This window comes from Rana temporaria, chromosome 4 (assembly GCF_905171775.1).
Source record: "Rana temporaria chromosome 4, aRanTem1.1, whole genome shotgun sequence".
Lineage (NCBI taxonomy): Eukaryota > Metazoa > Chordata > Amphibia > Anura > Ranidae > Rana > Rana temporaria.
Genome location: NC_053492.1, coordinates 254,705,184 through 254,732,520, shown reverse-complemented (window position 1 = coordinate 254,732,520; position 27,337 = coordinate 254,705,184). Strand labels below are relative to the sequence as shown.

Genomic DNA, 27,337 nt, shown 5'->3' with positions numbered 1-27,337 from the left:
TTACAGTTGTGTGAAAAAAAAGTATTTGCCCCCTTCCTGATTTTTAATTTTTTTGCATATTTCTCACACTTAAATGATTTAGATCATCAAGCAAATTTTTAATATTGCACAAAGATAACCCAAGTAAATCCAAGATGCAATTTTTAAATTATTATTTCATATATTAAGGGGAAAAAAAACTGTTTTAACATGCCTTGCCATATGTGAAAAGGTAAGTACCTCCCATGCTTAAAAGGGTTGTAAACCTTCATGTTTTTTCACCTTAAGGCATTGTATGCTTTAAGGTGAAAAAAACACATTGCGGTGTCCGGCCCCCCAGACCCCCCGTTTTACTTTCCTGAGCCCCAAATTTCCATGGGCATGTCCCCGCAGTTGCTCTCTCCATGGGTTCTCGGCTCTTGATTGGATAGATTGATAGCAGCGTAGACATTGGCTCCCGCTGCTGTCAATACAAATCCAATGACCCATGGATCTATACATAGAGCTGTGGAAAGTTTAAGCCATAAGCATTATTTGGGAGCACCATGGATTCTAAACAGGGAAATTTAGGTTTGTTCTGTGGTTGACTGCTGTATTTCATCAATTTATAAATAACATACAGAAAAATATATAACTGTGTATTCTGTCCCTACATAATTACATTCCCATACTTTTGTTTTCTACTCCATTGCCTAAAAATGTACATGCCCATATATTTGTACTTCCTCACACATTTGTAAGACTCTATAAATTCAACCAAATAAAAAGCACTCTTTATTGTTAATGCAAATGATGCATTAAGCAAGACCCTTTTCCCAGAGTACATTTTAAAGGTACTCAGAAGTCCAATTATCTTTGATTTAGCTGTAAAAAATTCAGACTAACAGCTGTGCCTGCTGAGTATTTTTCTGTAGAATGATGGTTCATTAGAACAAAGTATGAAAAAAAGGCATGTTCTTGTAATGTTTATCTCTGGCTCCATACCAGACTTGTTGCAGCTATTTTCTGGTCTGCTGCATATTTTGTATTCTAAATACAATCTGAGACAATCTGTCAAATAGCAAGACATATAGTACATTACTATACCACCAAAAATATGGAGCTATTTTTTTTACTCCTTGTTGGCACCTCTTTGTATCTGCAGGATGTGAAGCTCAAGCTTTTGTAGTGGTCTCACCGTTATCTGCTTTTTATGAATAGCTTTCAAGAAATGTAAAACAAGCAAAGCTAGTTGGTACATACAGATTGAAAATTGTTGTGTTTGTGATTAAATGTACACAGTGATTGTTTCCTTTCCAGATAATGCTATTTACAGTGTTTTTTAAAACATTTCTTTTCAATGCTTATATGACATGGAATGGCAATCACTAGTGAAACTTTATTTATACAAAACTTTTAGACCTAGAATAAGAAACACTTGCTGCTATGGCCATTTAAAAAGATATGCAATATGTACAATGCCTTGAAAACGTTTATATTCACATTTTGTCATGTTGCAACTAAAAAATGCATTTTATTGGGATTTTATGTGATGGACCAACACAAAGTGGCACATAATTTTGAAGTGGAAGGACAATGATAAATGTTTTTCAACACTTTGATACCTCTAACTAAAATCTAGTGGAACCAATTGCCTTCAGAGGTCACCTAATTAGTTAAAATATAGTCCATCTGTGTATAATTTACTCTTAGTATAAATACAGCTGTTCTGTGAAGCCCTCAGAGGTTTGTCAGAGAACCTTAGTGTACAAACAGCATCATGAAGGTCAAGGAACACACCAGACCAGGTCAGGGATAAAGTTGTGGTAAAGCTAGGTTAGGTTCTAAAAAAAAAAAAAAAATATAGCCTAAGCTTTGAACATGGAGCACTGTTCAGTCCATCAAGACCTACCAAGACACGACCGTCCACCTAAACTGACTGGCTGGGCAAAGAGAACATTAATCAAAGAAGCAGCCAAGAGGCCCATGGTAACTCTGGAGGAGCTGCAGAGATCCACAGCTTAGGTGGGAGAATCTGTCCACAGGACAACTATCAGTCGTACACTCCACAAATCTGGCCTTTATGGAAGAGTGGCAAGAAGAAAACCATTGTTAAAAAAAAAGCCATAAAAAGTCTGGTTTGCAAGAAGCAATGTGGGGGACACAGTAAACATGTGAAAACGGGTCAGATGAGACAAAAATGTTACATCAGATGAGACAAAAATGTTACATTTTGGCCTAAAAACAAAACGCTATGTGTAAGGAAAAACTAATACTGCACATCACCCTGAACGCACCATTGCCACATGAAACATGGTGGTAGCAGCATTATATTGTGGGGATGCTTTTCTTCAGCAGGGACAAGGAAGATGGTCAGAGTTGATGGGAAGATGGATGGAGCCAAATACAGGGCAATCTTAGAAGAAAACCTGTTAGAGTCTGCAAAAGACTTTAGACCCCTTTTACACTGAGGTGGTTTTCTGGCATTTTAACGCTAGAAATAGCACCTGTAAAGCACCTGAAAACCGCCTCCTATTCATTTCAGTTTGATTTTTTGCACTGGGGCAGTGCAGTTGTGGGACGTTAGGAAAAGTCCTGCAAGCAGCATCTTTTGAAACAATGTATACAGCCCAGACCTAAATCCAATTGAGAATCTGTGGCAAGACTAGAAAATTGTTGTTCACAGACACACTCTACATCCAATCTGACAGAGCTTGAGCTATTTTGCAAAGACGAATGGGCAAACATGTCACTCTCTAGATGTGCAAATCTGGTAGACATCCCCAAAAAGACTTACAGCTGTAATTGCAAGTGAAAGGTGGTTCTACAAAGTATTGTAGAACCACCCCTGACCCCACCACATTTGAATGCTTTTTCTTTCAGGGAAAAGGTACCTAATTTTGACAGGAGATCCCCTAGGCAATCTGAGCAGCAGTTCATCACCTCCAACACCACCCCCCACACATAACTTCCTGCGTCATGCCACAGGTCCCAGGAGGCTGCATGTCCATTCACAAAGTGCAGCACGACTCATGCATTTGCAGTGGGGAACTGGCTATGAAGCCGTAGGAAGTCACAGCCAGCTTCCCACAAGAAAAAATGGTGGTGCCAGGCACCTGAAAGCAAGGCAAAGACAAATGAGAAATCTGGAATTTTAGATTGGTAAGTGCCTAGAATGCATTACGATAAAAAAAACATCTTCTGCCTTTACAACCACTTTGTGGCATGCTACATATTAGGTATAACAATATATTTAGTATTTTTTAAATAGAATATTTAAGCCCATCTCCAGACAAAATGTGTTTGGATAGAATAGGAAATGATTGGAGCATCTGTTATTTTATTTGCCAGCTCTGTCCCTTAAAAAAAAAAAAAAAAAATACTCTCTTCTTGTCACTTCCCATCATAGTACGAATAGGTATCAGTGGGTACCGACAATCCCTACCTCACCTTAAATCTGAAACACTAAAAGTTATATTAAGCTCTCAGTTTTGTTTAGCACTTTCAGCAGCAGATTTAATGACCTACTTATTATGCAGCTTTTTTATGTTTTAATCCTTGCCTATGTTCTAGTTTGCGTTGGTGCCTGACTGCTGCCACTGGTTTCCTGTTTATGGGGTACCTTCACTTTCAGCATCCCTATGCAGAAACTAGTTGTGTGTTTCCTATGCTGTGTGCATCAATAGAAACACACAGCCCAATAGCCTAGGGTTAACAAGACACTCCCCTGCTTTTGCATGACTTTAAGGTAAAGTTTTGCTATGGAACACCTTTCAATGTTAGGTGCTGCCAAATCTAATTTTTGTTTTAAATTTCCCCATAAAAATCACAGTTCACTTCTTGACAGTGGACAGCACTGTTCTGTAGCCGAATGTTTGCAGTGTGAGATTTTGCAAGACATTACTAGTCTCATTAAATTTGACGTAAGATTTATTGATGTCAATTTGATGTTGTTTACATCTCTCCTTGCTGGAGAGGAAGCTTTACACTTAGATCTGCAGAGCAAGAACCAACCTGCTTGTGCTTCCTCCACACACCTGGAAACTTTCTGGAACTGACCCATCAGTGCCAGAATTTCGAACCAGTTGCTTAGTCATTATCAGAATCAGGCATTTCTCTGGAATTCTGCTGCTGGCCTGTAATGTTTATAAACATAACATAAACATAGTATGCGTAAAATATGTTTTGTGAGTCAAACATGCTGTGCTCTACACTGGCTGGCTGGATGCTTGGATATGAGGGAGGAGTGCTATTTTTACAGGAGTCCAACCAAGGACAGGGTCGGCTGGAGGTCTCTGGGAGCATGCCATTCCTGATCAAAGTGAGAAGGGGCAACAAGAGAAGCAAGGTAAATAGCTCGGAAGGCAAGGTTGGCCCACTTCCACCAGAGGAGCGATTGTTGTGAGCACGTGTTGGGGTTTAGGCTTGCCAGCAAGGGTCCCAAGGATATTGATCACTTACCTAGTGAAGGCAGATGTCAACCAGGTTTACTGCAATTATGTGTGCACCTGGCTCCCACCATTCCACAGACCATGCATTTAGCTTCCACCTACAGGTAGCACTGTTAATGTCGCTGGAATGGTGAATGGGTGGGTGACGGTTTCACTTCCAGTGTCACTGGACTAGCATGTAGATGAAAACCAGGTGTACCGTCAGTGTCACTGGAATGGTGTACACACTGTGCACCTGTATAGAAGAGCTGTAGGGAAACCACAGATAATACTAGTGACTATTTCTTTGTGCTCCGCTTGCCACATTTTGAGCACAGCTGGTACCTGGAGATAGGAGCATATGATGCAGCTTTTCAGTGGCCTGTGAAGGAAACTTGGCAACCAATAGGTGATTGGTCACAGTATACAGGTTACAGTGTTTTCTTTTTCAAATTTTGATGAAAAAAGTTATGTTTTTTTTAGAGGGCCAGCTCTAGGGGGGAAAATATATTTCCACTCAAAGCTATTGCCTTTCTTGCATATAGTATATGAGTAGACCCAAATGTGTCTTTTCAGCATGCATTAAAACTTAAAGTGATACTAAAAGATATATATATATATATAAAATTACAAACATGTAATACTTCCCTCCACTGTTCAGTTAGTTTTGCACAGAGTGGCACCTCTTCTGGTGTCCCACATCGGCTCTTGCGGCTCCTCCCCGCATTAGATAACCCCCTCTGGGAATCTCTCTCCCAAGGGGATTACCTTGCATGTACGCTCCTGAGTCATACACTCTGCGTCTATAGACCTCGAGTGTATGACTCAGCCCGACCCCTGGTGCCCGCGTCATTTGGATTTGATTGACAGCAGCGGGAGCCAATGGCTGCGCTGCTATCAATCTATACAATCAAAGCCGGGACTCCATAGAGAGAAGGATGGCGGGGACACGCACATGGAAATTCGGGGTTCAGGTGAGTAAAATGGGGGGCCCAGTCATTGCAAGGTGTTTTTTCACCCTAATGCATAGGATGCAATAAGGTGAAAAAACACGAGGGTTTACAACCCCTTTAATTCCATGTTTTAATGAACTTTAAATAGTTCATTTGGACCAAGCAGGATAACCTCATCTTTTAATTTTTTTTTATTTTTTCCAAATGCTGTGCGAGATAAAACGTTGCAACAACCACCATTTTATTTCTTAGGGTCTCTGTTAAAAAAAACAAAAAAACAACAACATATAATGTTTGAGTATTCTGAGTAATTTTCTAGCAAACAAAAAGATGTTTTTTTCATTTGGAAGAGAAGAATATATATGTCTGGCTTTATATACCTTGTTTGCTATATCCCATTTAATGGAATTACAGTGGGCATTGCTTCTTTTCCTATTTAATTTTTTTTATTTTTCTCCTTTTATTTTTGCATGAAATAGCTTTTTAATACATTTAATACATACTTTAATTTTACCTAGAACTTTTGATTTGCGATAAAGCGGTAAATTAAACGGTGCTTTTCTGGCCCTGCAACGATATGTTCCCAGTTAGTTGTGCACTGTCAAATTATCTTTGTATGTGAAGTCTTTCCAATTAATTTTTACGTTCTGGATCTGTAATTGAAACCTGTCATCCTTGACCTAAATATAATTAACTGGATTAGATTCCAAAACGCTTATTGCTTTACAATAACACGTATATGCTTCATGCATTGTGCCAATCAAATTCTTTGTAGTGAAGGAAGCAATGAGAAAAAAAATGTAAAATAATACAGCTCTGTAAAGAAATGTTGTAGCGGGTAAGACCAGCAAGTTCCGCTAAACATCTCTGGAGACTAACACTTGTAGAAAGTTGTCACATATGATTAAAGGAGTCATTGGCAACAATCAGACTTGACATTGTTATATCAGGGGTTAGCAAAAGCATAATTAGCAAAGTGATTAACGACAAAAGAAATGCTGTGTAATGCTCAGGGATCAATTTTCCATTTAAAACACTTACGCCATTATTTAAACTTACATGTGGTTAGTTAATTATATAGTTTACAATACTGAAAAGCTGGATTTCTCAAGGCACACAAGCTGTTCTGTCCCATCTGCAGTCCAGCTATTAAAAATGTGATTTGCACTGACTCCAAACAGACTGTTTTTACCCTGGGAAGATCCACGGAGCAGGTGTTCTTATGATATTACTTTGTAGTACAGTTAATATGGGCCTTCTAACAAAATTGCTTCTCTCACTTGGTTTCTCCTTGGAGTATATGTAACAGTTGTCTGCAAAACGTGGTATATTCAGGGTCCAGAAGCATGGTACATGCTGTAAAAATAGAATTGATGCAGCTTTAAAACCTATTTATTAATGTCTTTACTGCTATTGATAGGGCTCATTCTGTCACTCATTTCTAAGCATGCATCTGCCATTAGAATTGTATTTAAAGCATTTTTTTTTTTTTATAATTTCGCCTCTACCAAAGCAAACCACCAACCGTAAACTGTTAATAAAAGAGAAAAAAACTAACTATATTAACCACTTGCTTACTGGGCACACATACCCCCTTCCTGCCCAGGCAAAATTTCAGCTTTCGGCACTTCGTCGCTTTAAATGACAATTGCACTATCATGCGACGTGGCTCCCAAACAAAATTTGACGTCCTTTTTTCACCACAATTAGAGCTTTCTTTTGTTGGTATTTGATCACCTCTGCATTTTTTATTTTTTGCACTATAAACAAAAAAAAGAGTCCAAATTTGAAAAAAACACTATCTTTTTTTTTACTTTTTGCTATAATAAATATCCAATTCGTTTCTTAGTTTAGGCCGATACGTATTATTTCTACATATTTTTGGTAAAAAAAAAAAATCGTAATAAGCGTATAGTGATTGGTTTACGCAAAAGTTATAGCGCAGAATTATGACTTTTTTTATTTTTTACTAGTAATAGCAGCGATTTGCGATTTTTATTGTGACTGCGACATTATAGCGGACACATCGGACACTTTTAACACATTTTTGGGACCATTTACATTTATATAGCAATTAGTGCTATAAATATGCACTGATTACTGTATAAATGTGACTGGCATGGAAGGGGTTTATACTAGGGAGCGAGGAACGGGTTAAATGTGTTCCCTACTAGTGATTCTAACTGTGGGGGGAGGGGACTGACTAGGGGAGGTAACCGATCTGTGTCCCTATGTACAAGGGACACAGCATCGGTCTCCTCTCCCTGACAGGACATTGATCTGTGTGTTTACACACACAGATCCACGTCCTTGTCTGTGTAACGGGCAATTACGGGCACCCGGCGGACATCGCGACCGCCAGGCACACGCATCGGCACCTCAGTGACGTGGCTGGCGCGGACGTCAGTAGACATCCTTCCGGCATTGTAGAGCCACCTTGTGGCCGTCATTTTACAATGGCCGGGGCTCCAACTGGTTTGTCACTTTTCCCTTCTACTGAGAGAAAGTGGCAAAATAACATAGCTCTCATGTGCAAGAGTTAAATCATTAGTGGCCACCCTATGCCTAAAGAAAATAAGCATTCGAGAAGTAGCATCAGCAGAATGAAGAGGGAGGAGTGCAATCATTGGATGTTAAAGGAGACCAAACAAGTATTTTTGCCATGTACAAATAAAATGTAAATACCACTGTAAGCAATGCATCCTGCGTCTCATGTATTCCATTCTTGAAGTTTGTACGGTATGGATTATTTATATAGATATTAAGTGCTATCTGGGCCTGCTTTCAAGAAAAATTCAATACTTTCAACAGGAAGTGAGGGAAAATCTGCAACAGAAACAGACGCCAAAACATTAAATAGCTGTTCTAGCCTTTCCCTACTCTACTAAATAGAGTAGAGAAAGTTGTAGACATGCTCTCAGCTTCCTTCTAAAAAAACTGTTGTCACCAAGACAGTGTGAGGAAATCCCTCTATTGGAGTTCCATTAGCAGTAAAAGCCCCAAAGTTGTTCGAATCTTTCCTCAAAAAAAAAGGAAAAGTTTTGACTGGACTTACACTTAACCACTTAAGACCCGGACCAAAATGCAGGTAAAGGCCAGTTTTTGCGATTCGGCACTGTGTCGCTTTCAGTGACAATTTCACGGTCGTGCGACGTGGCTCCCAAACAAAATTGGCGTCCTTTTTTTCCCACACATAGAGTTTTCTTTTGGTAGTATTTGATAACCTCTGCGGTTTTTATTTTTTGCGCCATAAACAAAAATATAGCGACAATTTTGAAAAAAATTCAATATTTTTCACTTTTTGCTATAATAAATATCCCCCAAAAATATATAAAAAAATACTTTTTTTCCCTCAGTTTAGGCCGATACGTATTCTTCTACCTATTTTTGGTAAAAAAAAATCAATAAGCGTTTATCAATTTGTTTGCCCAAAATTTATAGCGTTTACAAAATAGGGGATAGTTTTATTGCATTTTTATAAATTTTTTACTACTAATGGCGGCGATCAGCGATTTTTTTATAGCGTTTACAAAATAGGGGATAGTTTTATTGCATTTTTATTAATTTTTTACTACTAATGGCGGCGATCAGCGATTTTTTTCGTGACTGCGACATTATGGCGGACACATCGGACAATTTTGACACATTTTTGTGACCATTGTCATTTTCACAGCAAAAAATGCTATAAAAATGCATTGTTTACTGCGAAAATGACAATTGCAGTTTGGGAGTTAACCACTAGGGGGCGCTGAAGGGGTTAAGTGTGACCTCATATGTGTTTCTAACTGTAGAGGGGGCAGGGCTGGACATGTGACGTCATTGATCGCCTTTCCCTATATCAGGGAACAGACGATCAATGACAGCGCCACAGTGAAGAACGGGGAAGCTGTGTTTACACACAGCTCTCTCTGTTCTTCAGCTCTGGGGACCGATTGCGGGACTCCGGCGGCGATCGGGTCCACGGGTCCCACGGTCACGGAGCTTCGGACCGGGTCGCAGGCGCGCGCCCGCGACCCACGGCTGGGCACTTAAAGAGGACTTACAGAATGTGCCCAGCCGTGCCATTCTGCCGACGTATATGTGCAGGAGGCGGTCCTTAAGTGGTTAAACATTTTACCTTCTGTGAACGCAGTGACAGAGCAGCTAATTTGTAGTCCAGCATATGAAACTCTCTTGGACTTTGTACATTATTTGTATTCTTCTCCTCTCTATATTTTGCTGCTTCAGGATGAAATTAGAGGCGCTAAAAGTTTCTATAGCAACATGGTAGCTTTGTTCAGATCTGCTCAGCACCTCCTCCCAAAAACACCCATAGACATAAACAATGACCTGCATGTCCTAGGAAGAAATCCACCCTATGTTAATGAAGAGGGTAAACCAAAAATACAACTTCTAAATTAAGTAAATAATAGGTAAACCTAGCCATTGATCAATGTTTTTTTTTTTTTTTTAGTCAGCGGTCTGATAAAAAACAAAACAGATTCCCTCATCTACACAATAGAGGTGGATGGAGGAATCCTCCCTGCTGTGCTATTGTATTCTGAACTGCAGACTCCTCCGCTGTCAGATCGCACTGATCAGTGCTGCAGCTGATTGGTCAAAAGTTTACAAACAGTCCTGTTTAAGAAAAATCGATCATTAGATTGCCTTCTCTTCAATGGGAATAACGATTGATGGATGAAAATTCAACTGGTCCTCACTGAATCGGACACATTTTGATCCATCAATAGCCAACTTAAGATTCTTCAAAGGAAAGGGTTGCATATCTATCTATTAGTGTGTTGGAATGTGGTCATTTCAGATTACATTTTTTATAAATAGAGCAAATAGCATGTGCATTTGACCTTTTCAGTTATGTTAAGGCTGTTTGTGGGTAAGACTGGACAATGTTCCTCATGCTCTGAACACATTTCTTGCTTTTGATTGAAAAATATATTCTTGGTGAATGAGACGCATCTTCAACCTATCTGATCTGGCCATGAAGAAATAAAAGTTATCCAGACATAGTTATTCAATTCAAACAGCACAATGTGCCATGTATGTCTTACTTTAGGCCCAGCCTTTATTTTATTATTCAATGGTGTGGAGGGAACTGTAAATCTTTACATAATGGCCTGTAAAAAGCAGAATCAAATGTATTATTTAATATAAAGTCCCCATTTCACACTGGTCTAATGATTTGTGAAAATGTAAAATTTTTGTATTACAGTACTTGAAACAGTGAAGAGAAGCTGAGATTTGATTTTGAATGTAATGTTCCAGTAGCACTAAAGTGATTAACCACAATCTCTTTATTCTCCTGAATCGTTCATGAGTAGTCAGACAGAGATTTTCTTTAAAAATAACATTCACTGTCTTTGCAGGGAAATCATTGAAAGGTGTATTGTTGAAGTGTTACCGTGGACATTTACAAAACCATTTTTCTCAGTTTTGTTAGAATTTAATCAGCTTACTATTTGAAAAGAACTTGCAGTACAGTGCGTTTAGTTCCAAAAATAAATGTGAATGATGGCCAATTAACCTCTCAATTTTTCTATCAGCAACTGATAAATTGCAAGCTACTGCAATTTGAATAATGTTGTGGTCCTTTCTTATTCCCAGGAAAATGAGAAACATACTTAAAGAACTATAATGAGAAAATACATATGTCCATCAAATTAAATATTATCTAAATTCTTAATGTGTTGTACTATAGTGAGGTAAAGAAAAACACTCAGTGGTAGTTGCATCAAACCCTTTGATCGGTCATTGCATTACATTTACTTACCACCAATATGTTTAATAGACACATCTTACAAAAGTAAAAGTGTAAGGCAAGACAATAAGGTTAACAGTTTAATTGATAATTTTCTTATTTTTTGCTCCTGATCATACTCAAATGTGTCTCATACCTAATATATCCCAAATTCTGCCAGTACTATCTACTGTTGTGAGGCAGAGACCTGTACCCCTTGTCAGCAATACATAAGTTAGGTCATTTTGGGCCAGATTCACAAAGCAGATACGACTGCGTATCTCCTGATACGCCGTCGTATCTGTTGTTCTATCTATGCGACTGATTCATAGAATCAGTTACGCATAGATAGCCATAAGATCCGACAGGTGTAATAGTTTTACACTGTCGGATCTTAGGATGCAGTACCGCGGCCGCCGCTGGGGGGAGTTTGCGTCGTAAACCAGCGTCGGGTATGCAAATTAGGAGTTACGGCGATCCACAAAGCTTTTTCCCGTCGTTGCGTCGCCGCGAGTGTTCGTTTTCCGTCGCAAAGATAGGGCACCTTTAACAAAGTGTAAAATTACTCCACCATGTTAAAGTATGCCCGTCTTTCCCGCGTCGCTTTTGAATTATTTTTAAATTTTTTAATTTTCCCGGCGTAACTCTTTTTTGACGTCGCGATTCACAAAATGTCGCGCAAAGCACATCGGGAAATTTGCGACGGGAGCATGCGCAGTACGTCCGGTGCGGGAGCGCGCTTAATTTAAATGGTACCCGCCCCATTTGAATTGGCCCGCCTTGCGCCAGACGGATTTCACGATACACCGCCGCAAATTTCCAGGTAAGTGCTTTGTGGATCGGGCACTTAGACAGAAAATTTGCGGCGGTGTAACGTAAATCGGTTACGTTACATTGCGCCCGCTGTACGTGAATCTGGCCCATTGAGCTGATCAGGTGCTGATACCCTTTAAACACTTTGCCATAAGCAGACAAACTAAGCTATTCTTAAAACAACGTGGATGGTGGTACTTCAGTTTAAAATCTCCAACTTCTTTGTTAAATTATATCCATAAGGCAAAGTACAAGAGGATGACAGTTCTTGCATGTTTTATGCCCGAGAACATTTAAAGGATAAGTTCACCTTAAAAAAAAATATGCACATCTGTTTGCAGGTAAAAATAAAATGTGCATTTTTTTAATATTTGTAACATGGAGCCAGTAAAGCATTGCACCCCACGATCAGCAGATTGGAGTCCTGTAGACTTGTCAGTGTATCTGTCTGCTTGTACCTTGTATGGGCAGGCAAATATACACATGAGATAAAATGGTCATGCAATAGTTATTGGATCACAGTGGAGGTTAAAACACTATACTACTGCATACCTCAACACTTGGCACTCCGAGCTGTTAAAAATCACCTTACATATTATAGTTGTTATAAGCGGGAGTTGTGTGCATTTTCTGTTCATGGTCATATAGGGCCAGATTCACAAAAGGGATACGACGGCGTATCTGCTGATACGCCGTCGTATCCCTGTTTCTAACTGTGCGACTGATTCATAGAATCAGTTACGCATAGATAGGCAGAAGATCCGACAGGTGTAATGGACTTACACTGTCGGATCTTAGGATGCAGTACTGCGGCCGCCGCTGGGGGGATTTTGCGTCGTAAACCAGCGTCGGGTATGCAAATTAGCAGTTACGGTGATCCACGAAACTTTTTCCCGTTGTTACGTCGCCGCAAGTGTTAGTTTGCCATCGCAAAGATAGGGCACCTTTTACAAAGTGTAAAATTAGTACACCATGTAAAAGTATACCCGTCTTTCCCGCGTCGCTTTTGAATTTTTTTTTTTTAAATTTTTTTCTGGCGCAAGTCTTTTTTTCACGTCGCGATTCACAAAACGTCGGCGTGTCGTAATTTCGCGCAAAGCACGTCGGGAAATTTGCGTCGAGAGCATGCGCAGTACGTCCGGCGCGGGAGCGCGCCTAATTTAAATGGTACCCGCCCCATTTGAATTGGCCCGCCTTGCGCCAGACGGATTTAGGATACACCGCCGCAAATTTCCAGGTAAGTGCTTTGTGGATCGGGCACTTAGCCCGAAAATTTGCAGCGGTGTAACCTAAATCGGTTACGTTACGCTGTGCCCGGGCTAAGTGAATCTGGCCCATAATTCCTTCCAAAATACAACTATTTCCTGTTTGACACCAAATGTTATTTACAGTGCTGTGATGCCTCAATGGGCTCAAAATTTCCCCCTTCTCTGGCAAATTTGTACATGGGTTGGTGGGAGGAGATTTTCCTATTCCCCCAACATAACACATATGGATAATTAATTGATTGGTATTGTTGCTTCCTAGGTGACTTGATCTTTGTATGGAAGGTGCCAGCCCATGTATTTGATTCATGTTGGGCTTATCTCAATACTAATCATCTGAATTTGGAGTTCACCCACACTTCAGATCTGGTCAACATTGATTATTTGGATTTGACTTTGGTGGGATGTGTGGATAGTGGCATGGTCTCTATCAAAACCTACAGGAAACAATGTGCAGGCAACTCTCTCCTGCTGGCATCAAGTTGTCACCCAGCCGACCCAAAGTATGTCAGGAGGGAGGATGCTGATAGGGCCTCTCATGTAGCAAATTTAAGCTGCTTCCTTGTAAAATTCACATGGTGTATGGAAAGCTTTCCCTCTGCACTTCAACAGTGAACTTCAGATATCAAAGTTAATCAAAAAAGTAATGTGTCTTTACCTTTGTCCCTGGGGGTCAGGGCTGGACTGGGACAGAAATTTGGCCCTGGACTTCATCCAGACTGGCCCACTTTGACAGGTCTCTCCCATGGCAGCCGGACAACTCCTGCACCTCCCGCCCACCACCCAAGCCCCCTCTCCCCCTTCACTAGCCGTTCTACTTTATTAGAGTAGAACGGCTGGTACTGGTACTCTTATAGGCAGTACCAGTGGGGAAGCTAGACATTATTTCACCCGGGGCAAATAATCAGTTTGGTGCCCCCCCCCCCCCCCCTTATGGGACAAGATTAGGCAGAAGTGAGAAACTCCCAGGCCATAGCTGTTGAGTCAGCTGTCTGTCCTCTCCCCCATGTTCCTCCCCCTGCTTCTTTGTTCCCCCCAGGTGAGCGCTGCGGGGAGGGAGAGGAGGTGAGCACTGCGGGAAGGGAGAGACAGAAGAGCAGAGGGGGGGCGGCGTTCCGCTGTCACTGAAGCCGGCCCACTGAGCCATCGGCCCACCTGGAAACTCCCTGTAGTCCCAATGGCCAGTCCATCCCTGCTGGGGGTCCACTTTGGACAGAATTTATGCCTACAGCCTGTGTAGCAGGGACATTACTGTTGCCCATCCTAGGACCTTTGTCATCTATCAATAAAACGCATCTATCAACACAAGACACATAAATGCATTTTGGGTGATAACTCAGATTACAAATCTTGTAAGTTGAAGACACAAATAAACCACTTAAAAAAAAAGAAAAAGGTTTATTTTTTACTCCAAAGCAACACCGAGGCAAATAATACACTCAATGGGCTGGATTCAGATAGGAGATACGACGGCGTATCTCCTGATACGCCGTCGTATCTCTGAGTGCGGGCCGTCGTATCTATGCGCCTGATTCAGAGAATCAGTCACGCATAGATATCCCTAAGATCCGACTGGTGTAAGTGTCTTATACCGTCGTATCTTAGGCTGCATAATCACGCTGGCCGCTAGGTGGCGCTTCCGTATATGCTTTGGATACGGGTCTGGTATGGATTGTGGGGGAACCCCGAACGTCGGTTTTTCGGCGTAGGGGGGGGTCTCCTTACAACCCATACTAGACCTAAGGGCCTGGTATGCTCCTGGGGGGGGAACCCATGTCGTTTTTTTTACTAAAAATTGGGCGTGGAGTTCTCCCTCTCAGGATGCATACCAAACGCCGCAGCTAGAATTGGCGGGAATCCAAGTCGGATCTCCCGTCGCTTCTATGACGCGCTCGCTGGAATGTGCTTTGTCTATTCCAGCGAGTGCGAGATGTCGGCACCCTGTCGCCGAGAATCAGCGCGATGCTGTCGTGCTAGAAACACATTCGCGGCAACATGTACTGTATGTATGTTTTATGTTGGCCTAGAAGAGGCACTCTTGTAATATTTTGTATTATCATTTTTAATTTTGCCTTTTTGTATTTTTTTTTAGCTGCTACAGAAAATGTATATAATTTGCTTGCAATGAAAGCTGACATGGACCTGTTTATTTACCTAGTGAAATTATTACATAAAATAATGGGATGTTTCTCCTGGCTGGAAAATATGCAAATGTCTCGATTAACATTTTTGTTAGAACGTTAATGTATAACTTAATCTTTAAAATGATTTTGACCCATTCTGTTTCCATTCAAATATGCACATTTTAGATGCTAATGTTTGTAATTCAAAGAAGTAAAATACATATTTATTTGTTTTTTGTAAGCGGTATAAATGTAACCTTCAGCAGGATTTAAAATGTTAATGTATCTCATCTACACCACTCTCTATGGGAAAGATAAACCTGTAGCAAAAGCTATTAATAATTCTGAGTTTAAATGTGGGAAAAAAAAGGTTACATGAGCTTAGAAAAACCTAATATGATAGCAAAACTATGTACTATTAACCAGTCTTTACATTTGTATCAGTTTTGGTAAGAAATGCCTGCCATAATATGGCATCAGATTTTTCTCTTCATTTTATTTTTGTATGCAAGGTAATGTATGTAGCTTCCCTACATAGTCCTTATTCACACAGCAATTTCCTGCTTTGTTCCCTCTGCCTGACTGTCCATGATTACACTTGTTCACTCTACGCTGTATGCCCTATGCTCAAAAAAGTGCATTATCTTTCTTTTTTTTTGCATATTTAGGTGTATTTGGTCCCACAGGCTCCAATAGGAGCTCTTGTAAACACATACTATGCAAGTTCTTGCATGCTGCTCTTCTCCTATTGCCCAGATCAGGAAACAAACTCCTGAATCAGGAAACAAACTCCTGAATTTGAATATATGCAGACATGCTTGTGAAATACCTGCAATAAGCCTATAAAATGCCTGAGAAAAACATGCTTTAAAATCACCAAGAATATGCTCTGCTTAGGTGTGATTGTTGGCTTACTGGAATTTGTCACAGAGATTGCAGTACTTCCATTGACAGTGCCTTGAAAAAGTATTCATACCCCTTGACATTTTCCACATTTTGTCATCTTACAACCAAAGACTATGCATAGGTCTTTCTGCATATACCTTTTTTATGATTTTTTTTTTTAATGCATGTGTATGTCAATATACAGTGCCTTGAAAAAAAATATTTATACCCTTTGACATTTTACAACCAAAAATGTAAATGTATTTTATTGGTATTTTATGTGATAGACCAACACAAAGTGGCACATAATTGTGAACTGGAACATAAATGGTTTTCAATTTGTTTTACAAATATCTGAAAAGTGTGGTATGCATTTGTATTTAGCCCCCCTAAAGTATATACTTTGTAGAACCACCCTTCACTGAAATTACAGCTTTAAGTTTATTTGGGGATGTCTCTACCAGCTTTGTACATCTAGAGAGAGACGTTGTTGCCCATTGGTTTTCTGAAAAATATCTCAAGCTCTGTCAGATTGGATGGAGAGCGTCCGTGAACAGCAATTTTCAAGTCTTGCCACAAGTTTTTAATTGGATTTAGGTCTGGACTTCGACTGGGCCATTCTAACACATATGAATATTCATTGAGCTAAAACATTCAATTCTAGCCATGGCTGTATGTTTGTGGTCATTGTTCTGCTGGAAGGTGAACCTCCACCCCAGTTTCAAGTCCTTTGCAGACTCCCATGCTGCGTACACACAATAGCAAATTTTGACAAGAAAACTGTGGATTTTTTTCCAACATAATTTTGGCTCAAACTTGTGTTGCATACACACGGTCACACCAAATTCCGACTGCCAAGAATGCAGTGACGTACAACACTAAGACGAGCCAAGAAAAATTAAGTTCAATTCTTTTGATTCTTTATTCCGAGCATGCATAGGCTTTTTCTCCGGAATTTCCGGCAAGAACTTTTTCCGTCTGAAAATTTGAGTAGGGCACCATGGGCGCATCACAGTCCCAGATATCCCATCTCATCTGCCCCTGAGGAGTGTTTTTTATACACAAAACGCCGTGCCAGGCTTACAAAGATGTAGCTATATGCGCTAATGGGATTTTATTCTGATCAACCAATTTGATGACTCTTTTATAGTTTACAAGTTATGTTACAATTTTTTGTTGTGTACTGCCCAGTTCTTATGTGTCTACATTTATTGATTGAATTGAACAAATCCATTGTTATGTGTTAACATTTGTATTATGATGCAAATCTTGGTTATGCTATGTGTCACTGTACACACTACCTGTTTTCACTGTGTAGATATTTTATCTACTTAATACATGTATACTACTCTCAATTGGTTCATTTCATTTTTTACCCTCATCAGCACACTGTTTCATTTAAAGTCACAATCTTTTTAATTTCATGACGTAAAACACTAGTACGAGCCTAGAAAAATGAAGTTCAATGCTTCCGAGCTTGCGTCTACTTGATCGGAGGTGCACACAGACGATAGGAATTTCCTATTGTTTTTTTTTTTTTCCATCGGAAAAAATAAAAACATGTTCTATTTCTAAACACCGACGGAAAAAAGTCTGGGGCCCAAACACGATCGGAATTTCTGTCCATCTCACTTTTTTCATCGGAAATTCCGATCGGGTGTACGCGGCATTATATTTGTCCTGTGGACAGATTCTCCCACCTGACCTGTGGATCTCTGAAACAACTCCAGAGTGACCATGGGTCTCCTGGCTGTTTCTCTGATTAATGCTCTCCCTGCCCGGCCTGTCAGTTTAGGTGGACACCCATGTCATGGTAGGTTTGCAGTTATGCCATACTCTTTTTACTTTCAGATGGTGGATTGAACAGTGCTCTGTGAAATGTTCAAAGCTTGGGATATTTTGTTTATAAACCTAACTCTGCTATAAACTTCTCTCCTGACCTGTCTGTTGTGTTCCTTGGCCTTCACAATGCTGTTTGTTCACTAAGGTTCTCTAACAAGCCTCTGAGGGCTTAACAGAACAGCTGTATTTATACTGGGATTAAATTACACACAAGTGTACTCTATTTACTAATTAGGTGACTTCTGAAGGCAATTGCTTCTACAGTTAGCAGTATCAGAGTAAAGGGGGCTGAAGATGTGAATCTTTTAAGTTGTATGGGTGGGACTATCTTTCATGGAACCCCCTCCTTCTCTTTCAATGTATCTTCTTTCTGTGTGCCATACATGTCGCTGAGATATGATGATGATCCACTTTTAATACACATGTTATTACTTTATGAAGTCTTATCTATGTTGTTTTATTCTAGATAGGGAGACCTGTTTCTTTCCAACAATCTCTGAGTTTGTCCTGACAAAGTTAGACAGCAAAACACGTTGACGCACAGGAACTCACTATATGTGTTATTTCTTATCGTGTATTTTATATACATATATATATTTATATATATATATTACATTTTTGAAGTCCTTTTTGTACCGTGTACTGTTATAAATAAATATTGAAATTATTTTTTTTACATCCTCCACTGTTCATTGTGCCCTTAAAGTCTGACCTGTGGGCTACCTCTGCCCCCCTTTTTTTCTTTTATTGCAAAATTCCATATGAATGTGGCCATAGGAGTGCTTTTTCTATATTTGTATATAGAATCCCAATAAAATCCATTTGCATTTTTGGTTGTAATAAAAACATTTTCAAGGCACTGTATATCTGCTTTATTTCTGGGAAGATCAACACTTCTTTGTGCAGACATTAATCGGGGACATCATTCACTTCCTGCACTGAGTTGCTGGATCAGAGTTGACATAATATATAAATTCTAGTGCATATGCAGTTCTTGGCTGTATTCTCAAATGTCTAACAGACCATAAATGTGTTTGACTCACACTTTTACCATATCAACTTCTAGTTGCGAGTGTGCTCTATAAAGTTGGCCAGTTCATCAGAATCTGGCCAAGATTCAAACCATATACGGGCAGGCTGAATGTACCCAAGTTGATCAATCGACAACCAGCCTACCGGATTTTACGTGCAATTATTGCTACCGACTGTTATAGCTGCTAGCAATAATCACGAGTTCCACCACCGGGAGAACACAATGACTCTGCAGGAGGGATTCCCCCTTCAACACTCGTGGTTGACGGGAAGAAATTTGCTCCGTCTATGGTCGGTTTAAAGCCTCGTACACACAATCAGATTTTCCGATGGGAATTGTGTGATGGCAGGATGTTATCCATCGAAATAATTGTTGTCGGAATTTCCAACAACAAATGTGGGATAGCATGCTTTAAAATTTTCCGACAACAAATGTGTGATGTCTGATTATCCGATCGTGTGTACACAACTCAGTCTAAAACAAACCCGCATGCTCAGAAACAATGCTAACCATAACACAACATTAGCAGAAGTTGCCCAAAGGGTGGTGCTAAAGAGCTGAAAAAACACCTAGTTTAATTTGTCCTACGCTTTGTCTGTATGAGGCTTTAGTTTGTATTAACATGCATGCTCATATTATTCAAGTGCTGTGTGTTTACATGTCCTTCACACACAGCACTTCTCAGCAATGTGGAAAGAAAAGCAAACAAAGGTGTTGTTTTTTTTACTGACTAATCAGTATTCACCTCTTCTGCAGAGCTAGTGCCTGCTCATGCGGCTCCAGACATGAAATACTCATTGGGTCATATCCCACATTTCTAGACTGTCTACCAGTCACCTCATATATGTTGGGAGCTTTTGATTTACTTTGCCTGCATATAAGGTATGCAGAAGGAACGTTTGAAATTGTGACCCTTTTCTGTTCTTATACAGATTATTTCTAGCCAGACAGGGCTTCTATTTTTCTTGGATATGCCTTTATTTTTAAAATCCTGGAACATTGTTGCCTAGCTTATTTCTGATAGATTATTCAGTAACACAGCATAGCTTCAACAAATTGCTTAAATAGCTTGGATTAGTTGTCTTCACACCTTGAAAATTGTAATATGCATTGCTAAATATATTCCATTACAGTTTGTTAATTAGTGTTGTGTCGAAGTACAGCTGCTAATTTAAGTAGCTGACATGGTTAATTTCCAAATGATAACAGTTGCATCTGTAGCATTAGACAACGTTTGAGTAATAAATTACCTTGTTAAAGTTTTCACAATTTTTATGTAGTTCATTAGCATACAAAATACCTTTACAAGACCACCACACTTTTGTGTGCCATTGGACATATTAAAGCTTTGCTTACTGTTAATGAGGTGAAGTCGTTTCTAAATGCTGATGGATCATCACTTTTTGCACTAGCTGATCCGATCCTGATCTACCTGTTGTAGATTTGCTTAAATATTAAATATTAAATATTAAATTGTGTCCAATTTAGCACAATTGATGTATGGGATGATTCAATTTATTTGAAGGAAGTTTTTCCTTTGTTTTTGTTTAAGGGCCCTTTCACAATCATGGATCCCGTCAGGATCCTTACATTTCTCATCCGCTTGCTCGGCTGGGATCGCTCTGTTGATCCTCACTGAGCCGGCAGATGACATGGCGGTCCCCGCCCTGTCAGATCTCTGCTCTCCTCTATGGGGGGGGGGGTAGGATGTCACCAAGGCAAGAATTGAGAGTTAGGGTCCTTTCACACGAGCGGACCGTTCGTCCGTTCATTACAAGTCCATTAACGGACTTGTAATGAATCCATATGGGATCGCGTCCGTTAGCGGATGGAGCATCCGCTAGCGTCCGCGTCCGTCGGGATCCGCTTTTGCGAACGGAAGAAACCCTATTTTTCTTCTGTTCGGCGGAACGGATCGGATGCAGACGGACCGTCTGTCCGATACCCCATAGGGGAGAGCGGAGCAGAGACAGGGCGGTCTCTGCACTGTGTGCGGGGACCACCCTATCCGCCGACAGCTTAGTGGGGATCCAGAAACGGTCCGCTCCGTGCGAAAGAGCCCGAAATCCCCCACATGTCGGATCTTCTGCCTATCTTTTGGAAACTGATTCTGTGGATCAGTTCCAAAGATAGAAACAGGGATACGACGGCGTATCAGTAGATACACCGACGTATCCCTTTTGAGGATCTGGCCCTATGTCTCCAGTGTCTCTCCTGCAGCAATCTCCAACAACTTCAGTGGCATGTCTGCAGTCTCTGACCATCTTCTATACTACATGTGCAGTCTATGACACTACACTAGTGACAATTTGTTTGAAATCTTTTGTTTTAAGAACGTTTGATTGATTTTCTAATAGTTGTTGGGGTCAAATCAACGTTTGCTTTCTACTGCAGTAACAAGAACGTTCAAAGGAGCAGGATGGAATAAAAAAAAATCTTGAATAAACACATTTCCAATAATAAATGTGTTTTTTGTTTAGGAAATGATTCCAAAGTAATTTCAAAATCGAATGTTAAGTTAAAATGTTGACACACTTTCACATTTGTTGTCATTGAAAGTATTGAGCGTGTTGACATCAACCTTGACCACACACCTCTTTTACCTCTGACCATGCAGAGTACAATATAAGAGACTGCATCTGGCTGGACCCTCTCCCCTTTCCATTCTCCACAATTGTTGCATATTCTCTTAAGCCTTTATTCTTTCTTACACTCTTTTTTTTTTTGCCCTGGCATTACTGGGCTACTGGACTAACGGATGCACGTTCAAATGAACTTTAGAAATCCGACCGTGTTTTTTTTTTTTTTTAACTATTTTCTATCCATATATGGCCATCAATACTATGTGCTATTTATGCCTAATCCTAGATACAAATGATCTATCCATTCATCAATTCACTTTATACAGGTATCAGTCAGCATTAATCCTGAATGTTTATAAATAATTGTATTTTTGCTATACAACACAGTTTAGTGTTGAATTTCAGCTTTTTTTCCTTTTGTATCAGATCATAAATCAGTGAATCTCTGTGGATTATTTTGACAACACATGCTGACATTTCTTTTGTAATTATCTCAGCATTAGTGGCTCTATATTTTCTTACCATTGCCAGCATTGTTTTGTGGCCTTTTGATAATACCGGTTGTGATTCCAAAAATATGGTGATGCTAGAGCAATCGGTCAGCTTCACAAACAATGTATAACTGCCTCATGGGTCATTTTCACCTACTAAATAACAATTAAAAAAATACATGCATTTGTTGTGGACTCCAGTCCCTAACAATATAAGACATAGGTTGATTGCTTTATTTATTTTTTATTTTTTATGACATGTAAACAGCAATATTTTACTATAGCTAATATTGTGACATTTTTTCTCCAGATGCTTGTGACTACACCTGAGAAGTGGGATGTTGTTACTAGGAAAAGCGTTGGGGACGTGGCCCTGTCTCAGCTTGTGCGGCTGCTCATATTGGATGAGGTGCATTTGCTTCATGAAGACAGAGGTCCTGTTCTGGAAAGTTTGGTGGCTCGTACACTGCGGCAGGTACGTTTACAGGGCTATTGCTCCTTTGTGATTGATAATTTGTCTTTGCACTTGATAAATGCTTGATGTTCCACTTTTCCCAGTGCCTTAGAACTGGAGTTTCCCACTAATTAATATGTTTGCGAACTATAAACCATAGATATAGTTTAGGTTAACCACTTAAGATCTAAGGCCTTTTTCTCTCTATATCCCTTTGAGTCCCAGAGTGTTTTTTTTTCTTTTGTCTTTCCACGTGTTATACTTTTAAGCATTTGCAGTCTACACTGGAAGAAGGGAATAATACCCATAGGGGCTTTAAGTTGCAGCAATTGATAATAATGAATTTATTATTATCAATTGTTGCAACTCAAAGCCCTTAGGGGTATTCTTTCCTTCTTCCAAATCTTTTCAGGGGTGTGCAGCACCCAAATCCACAACTTGTATCACTTTCTCTTTAACCTATTAAACCTGGTTTTGGGGACAGATGGAGCTTTATTTTAATAGAAAATGTGGATACATACATTTTTATTCCAATGGTTTCTAATGGGAATAATTAATAAAAAGTATGGTTGTCCCGATACCACTTTTTTAAGACCAAGTACAAGTACCGATACTTTTTTTTCATGTACTCGTCGATACCGATACTTTTTTTTTTAATGTCATGTGACAGTTTTAAAACCACAATACAGAATAATGATATCTTCTTTAGAATTATAAAGAACTCTAACTCAAGACATTATAAAAGAATAAAACTGTTTTATTTGCTTGTCACGCAATAGTAAAAAACTCAAAGAATTTTCACAGAACATGTTGATAAATACAAAAAATATATTTTACAACATCAAAATATATTACTAACACCAATAAATAACAAATGTAAAATCACACAACCAACCAAAAGTGCAAAACAATAAAAAAATATAACCGTGCATTGTTTAATCATGGGGAACAGTATGGGTTGGATTAACAGGCAATATAGCTAATATAGCTAATAGAATTATTATTTCTCAAAAGTTAGTGATAAGTTATTTTTAAGGAATAAAAGCATCTCTGCATGTTCAGCCATAAGCCTGTTTCTGCTATCAGAAAGCACGTTGAACGCTAAGCTGAACAGTCTTTCACTTTCAACACTACTGCATGGGGCAGAAATAAATTTTTGGGCCATTTTAGCCAGACTTGGAAACCTCACTTTATGAACTGCCCAGTACTTCAGGGGTTCTCTGAACGAGATACAGTGATCTCTCCCAGGTAAACTTCCAGCTGTATAGTAGCAGCTTTTGGAGCACTGCTTTCCGATGTAGATAAACCTTTACCAGCAATTTCTGCAAATACACTGTCCAGACTGGTACTTGGCTGGTCATGGTGAGGTCTTTTGGAAGCTGGTTCTTCATGCTCCTCAGATACAATTGTCTCTTCAGAAATGTTTTGCAGTTCCTGTATTAGCATTTCTTTTGCCTCCCTGGAAGTGTCTAAATTACAGAAAAATCGATCTTTATACCTAGGATTAAGAAAAAAAATAAACAATGAATCAAATCAATGCAGCATATTCTTTCTGTGAATAAGGAAAAAGATTACATTTTAAAGCAGAACAAATAACATTACCTTGGATCGCGTAAAGTTGCGATACAGTAAAGTGGGTTTCGCTCAGTATCAGATCAGCGCTTCTGCAAAGCAGCAAGCAAAGTGCTCTTCATTGTTTTGGTCCTCATCCACTTTTGATAAAACTTTCTGTAGCACTGTGACTGCAGGAATTAGAGGCGAACGCATCAGAACAATTGACTTGGCGAGTCATTTCCTCAAATGGAACCAAGCTATTGATCAACTTCTCTATCAGATTCCACTGGTTTGCAGTAATAGTGGCAGGGAGCTCATGTTCAGACAAATACACACAAGGGCCCGTTTCTGCTCAAATAGAGACTTCCGCATGTAAAATGTGCTGTTCCAACAAGTCGGTACGTCTTGTTGGAGTCTTCTTACTGCCTGACCAAGCTGTTTCTGGATGTCCTGCAGCTGATAGTATGCCAGGTTAGAATGCTTGAAGTGGCCAATTATTCTGCGCCCGACTCCAAAAACATCTACAATGCTGCACTGTGATAACAGTCCCTCTGAGAGGGGAAGCTGCAGTGTATGTGCAACACATTAAATACTGGGAAGTCCAGCATCTTCCATACCCTCTTCCATGTTTTTGGCATTGTCCCGGACCACAACATGAACCAAACTTTTGGGAATCGCCCAAGTCTGAAGCATTTCCTCAAGTATGTTTGCTATTGCTTGACCGGTGTGGGAGCCTTCACATTTCGTAGCATGGAACATGACCTGATGCAGAGAGAATTTGCCATATATCCACTGCGCTGTTAAGCTGATGAGAGACAGTAGACTCACACTGCTGCTCCAGATGTCTGTTGTGAAGCTAATTGCCTTTATGTCCTTCGGCAACATGATGGTAATGCGCTTTTTAACCGCACCATGGGTCTTTGGTAAGATGAAGTCTGTTATGTAGTGGCGACTAGGAATGTCATACTTCGGCTCCAACACATTAAGAAATCGCTGAAAAATCCATGTTCTCAACAATTAAAAGAGGTTGATCATCCAAAATTAAAAAAAATTGGGAGAGCGCCTCTGATATCTTTACAGCTCTGGGGTTGTCTCTTGACAGCTTTTCTCTTCTGGCAAAAGTTTCCTGCAAAGTTGGCTGCTGAGTGCTACTGCTAGTGCTGGCGGTAAACTCTCCTTGCTCACTTTTATGGTAATGATCAGTGAAAAGAATGCCCCGTACCTTGGTGGTCAGTGGGAAGAATGCCCCTTACATTGGTGGTCAGTGGGAAGAATGCCCCTTACATTGGTGGTCAGTGAGAAGAATGCCCCTTACGTTGGTGGTCAGTGGGAAGAATGCCCCTTACATTGGTGGTCAGTGGGGAGAATGCCCCTTAAATTGGTGGTCAGTGGGAAGAATGCCCCTTACATTGGTGGTCATTGGGAAGAATGCCCCTTACAACGGTGGTCAGTGGGAAGAATGACCCTTTACACTATTTTGCGAGTTGGAAATTAATCAATTCTGCTTTTTCACATTAACTTACTGGATTTTACACTTCTATTAAGCACTATGGAGCAGATTCACGTAGAATCGCGGCGGCGTAACGTATCGTAGATACGTTACACCGCCGCAAGTTTTCATCGCAAGTGCCTGATTCACAAAGCACTTGCGATGAAAACTACGCCCGCGGCCTCTGGCGCAAGGCGGGCCAATTCAAATGGGCGTGTGCCATTTAAATTAGGCGCGCTCCCGCGCCGGACCTACTGCGCATGCTCCGCTTCCTAACTCCCGCCGTGCTTTGCGCGCCGTGACGTCATTTTTTTGAACGGCGACGTGCGTAGCGTACTTCCGTATTCCCGGACGTGTTACGCAAACGACGTTAAATTTTAAATTTTGACGCGGGAACGTCGGCCATACTTTAGACAGCAATACGATTGCTGACTAAAGTTAGGGCATCTAAAACGACGACTAACTTTGCGACGGGAAATTAGACTAGCGGCGACGTAGCGAACACGAAAATCCGTCGGGGATCCGCCGTAACTCCGCCGTAACTCCTAATGGTTTACGACGCAAACTCCCCCCAGCGGCGGCCGCGGTACTGCATCCTAAGATCCGACAGTGTAAAACAATTACACCTGTCGGATCTTAGGGATATCTATGCGTAACTGATTCTATGAATCAGTCGCATAGATAGAAACAGGGATACGACGGCGTATCAGGAGATACGCCGTCGTATCCCTTTTGTAAATCTGGCCCTATAGGTGCAATACAGAATAACTGTCAGCGGGTGGAACTGTCCTCAAGAGTTAGTTCTTGTATTATTCATGAGAGAAAGGCAGCCCCTCCCAGCTCTCCCCTCCCCCTGGGCCATACTGAGCTTATCAAAACTCAATGTTGGCTTTGCTTTAAAAATCGGACCTAAAATAAAATACAAATTTATAAATAAAATGATCAATTTATTTTAAATGAACAATGTTATTTTTTGTAAAACTATACATTCCTAAAGTCCAATTGATAATGTCTTGGCTTTTGAGTCTACAGATTCTAAGGAGCCTCTAATTTTTAGGTGACTCCATACTGTTCTGACACAGAAGGAAGATCATGCAATGCTAGACAGTGACACGGCACCCAATTACTTCTTTCAACTTGCACATAGCTTTAAACTGTGATATATAGTACCAGTGACAGCAGTATTCAGTGTTCACACAATCTATTTTACTTACCCGAGGAACTGCTCTGCTCTCAGTCCTGCTCTCCGTCCGCTCTCCGCCCTTCTTAGCACGCTCTCCGCCCACTATCCTCCTCCTCATGGGCCGCTCTACGCCCACTCTCAGCCCCCGCTCTCTGCCCCCTCTCAGCCCCCTCTCAGCCCGCTCAGCACAAAAAAATAAAAATAAACTATCGGGTGAAGCATCGGGAGCATTTGCGCGAGTACTCGGTCCCAATACCGATACTAGTATCGTTATCGGGACAACCCTAGTAAAAAGAAATGCATTTCCCCCCCAATAAAACAATTTTTACTTCCCAATATATATACTCCAAAATAAAATCAACAGAGTCTGCTGATTCAAGTGATATCACAATAGTGTGACTTCTATTTTATGCAGGACAATAGTTTGACATTTCGTTCATAACTGTGAACATTTGATGCTTGCACCATGAATGCAAATGTCATCCAGATAATCTAACATCATTGTGGGGGGTCTACACATCCACCTGTTAGAATCCCTGGCTTATTGA

General features: G+C 40.3%; 1 protein-coding gene across 3 annotated transcripts in view; it reads left to right on the top strand.

Moving 5' to 3' along the window:
• ASCC3 (activating signal cointegrator 1 complex subunit 3) overlaps positions 1 to 27,337 on the top strand; it is an 841,816-nt gene that overhangs the window by 222,051 nt on the left and 592,428 nt on the right. For all 3 annotated transcript variants that reach the window (XM_040350155.1, XM_040350157.1, XM_040350156.1), the window contains one exon: positions 22,420 to 22,584. In XM_040350155.1, coding sequence (XP_040206089.1) covers positions 22,420 to 22,584 — 165 coding nt within the window. The remainder of the gene's footprint in view (positions 1 to 22,419; positions 22,585 to 27,337) is intronic.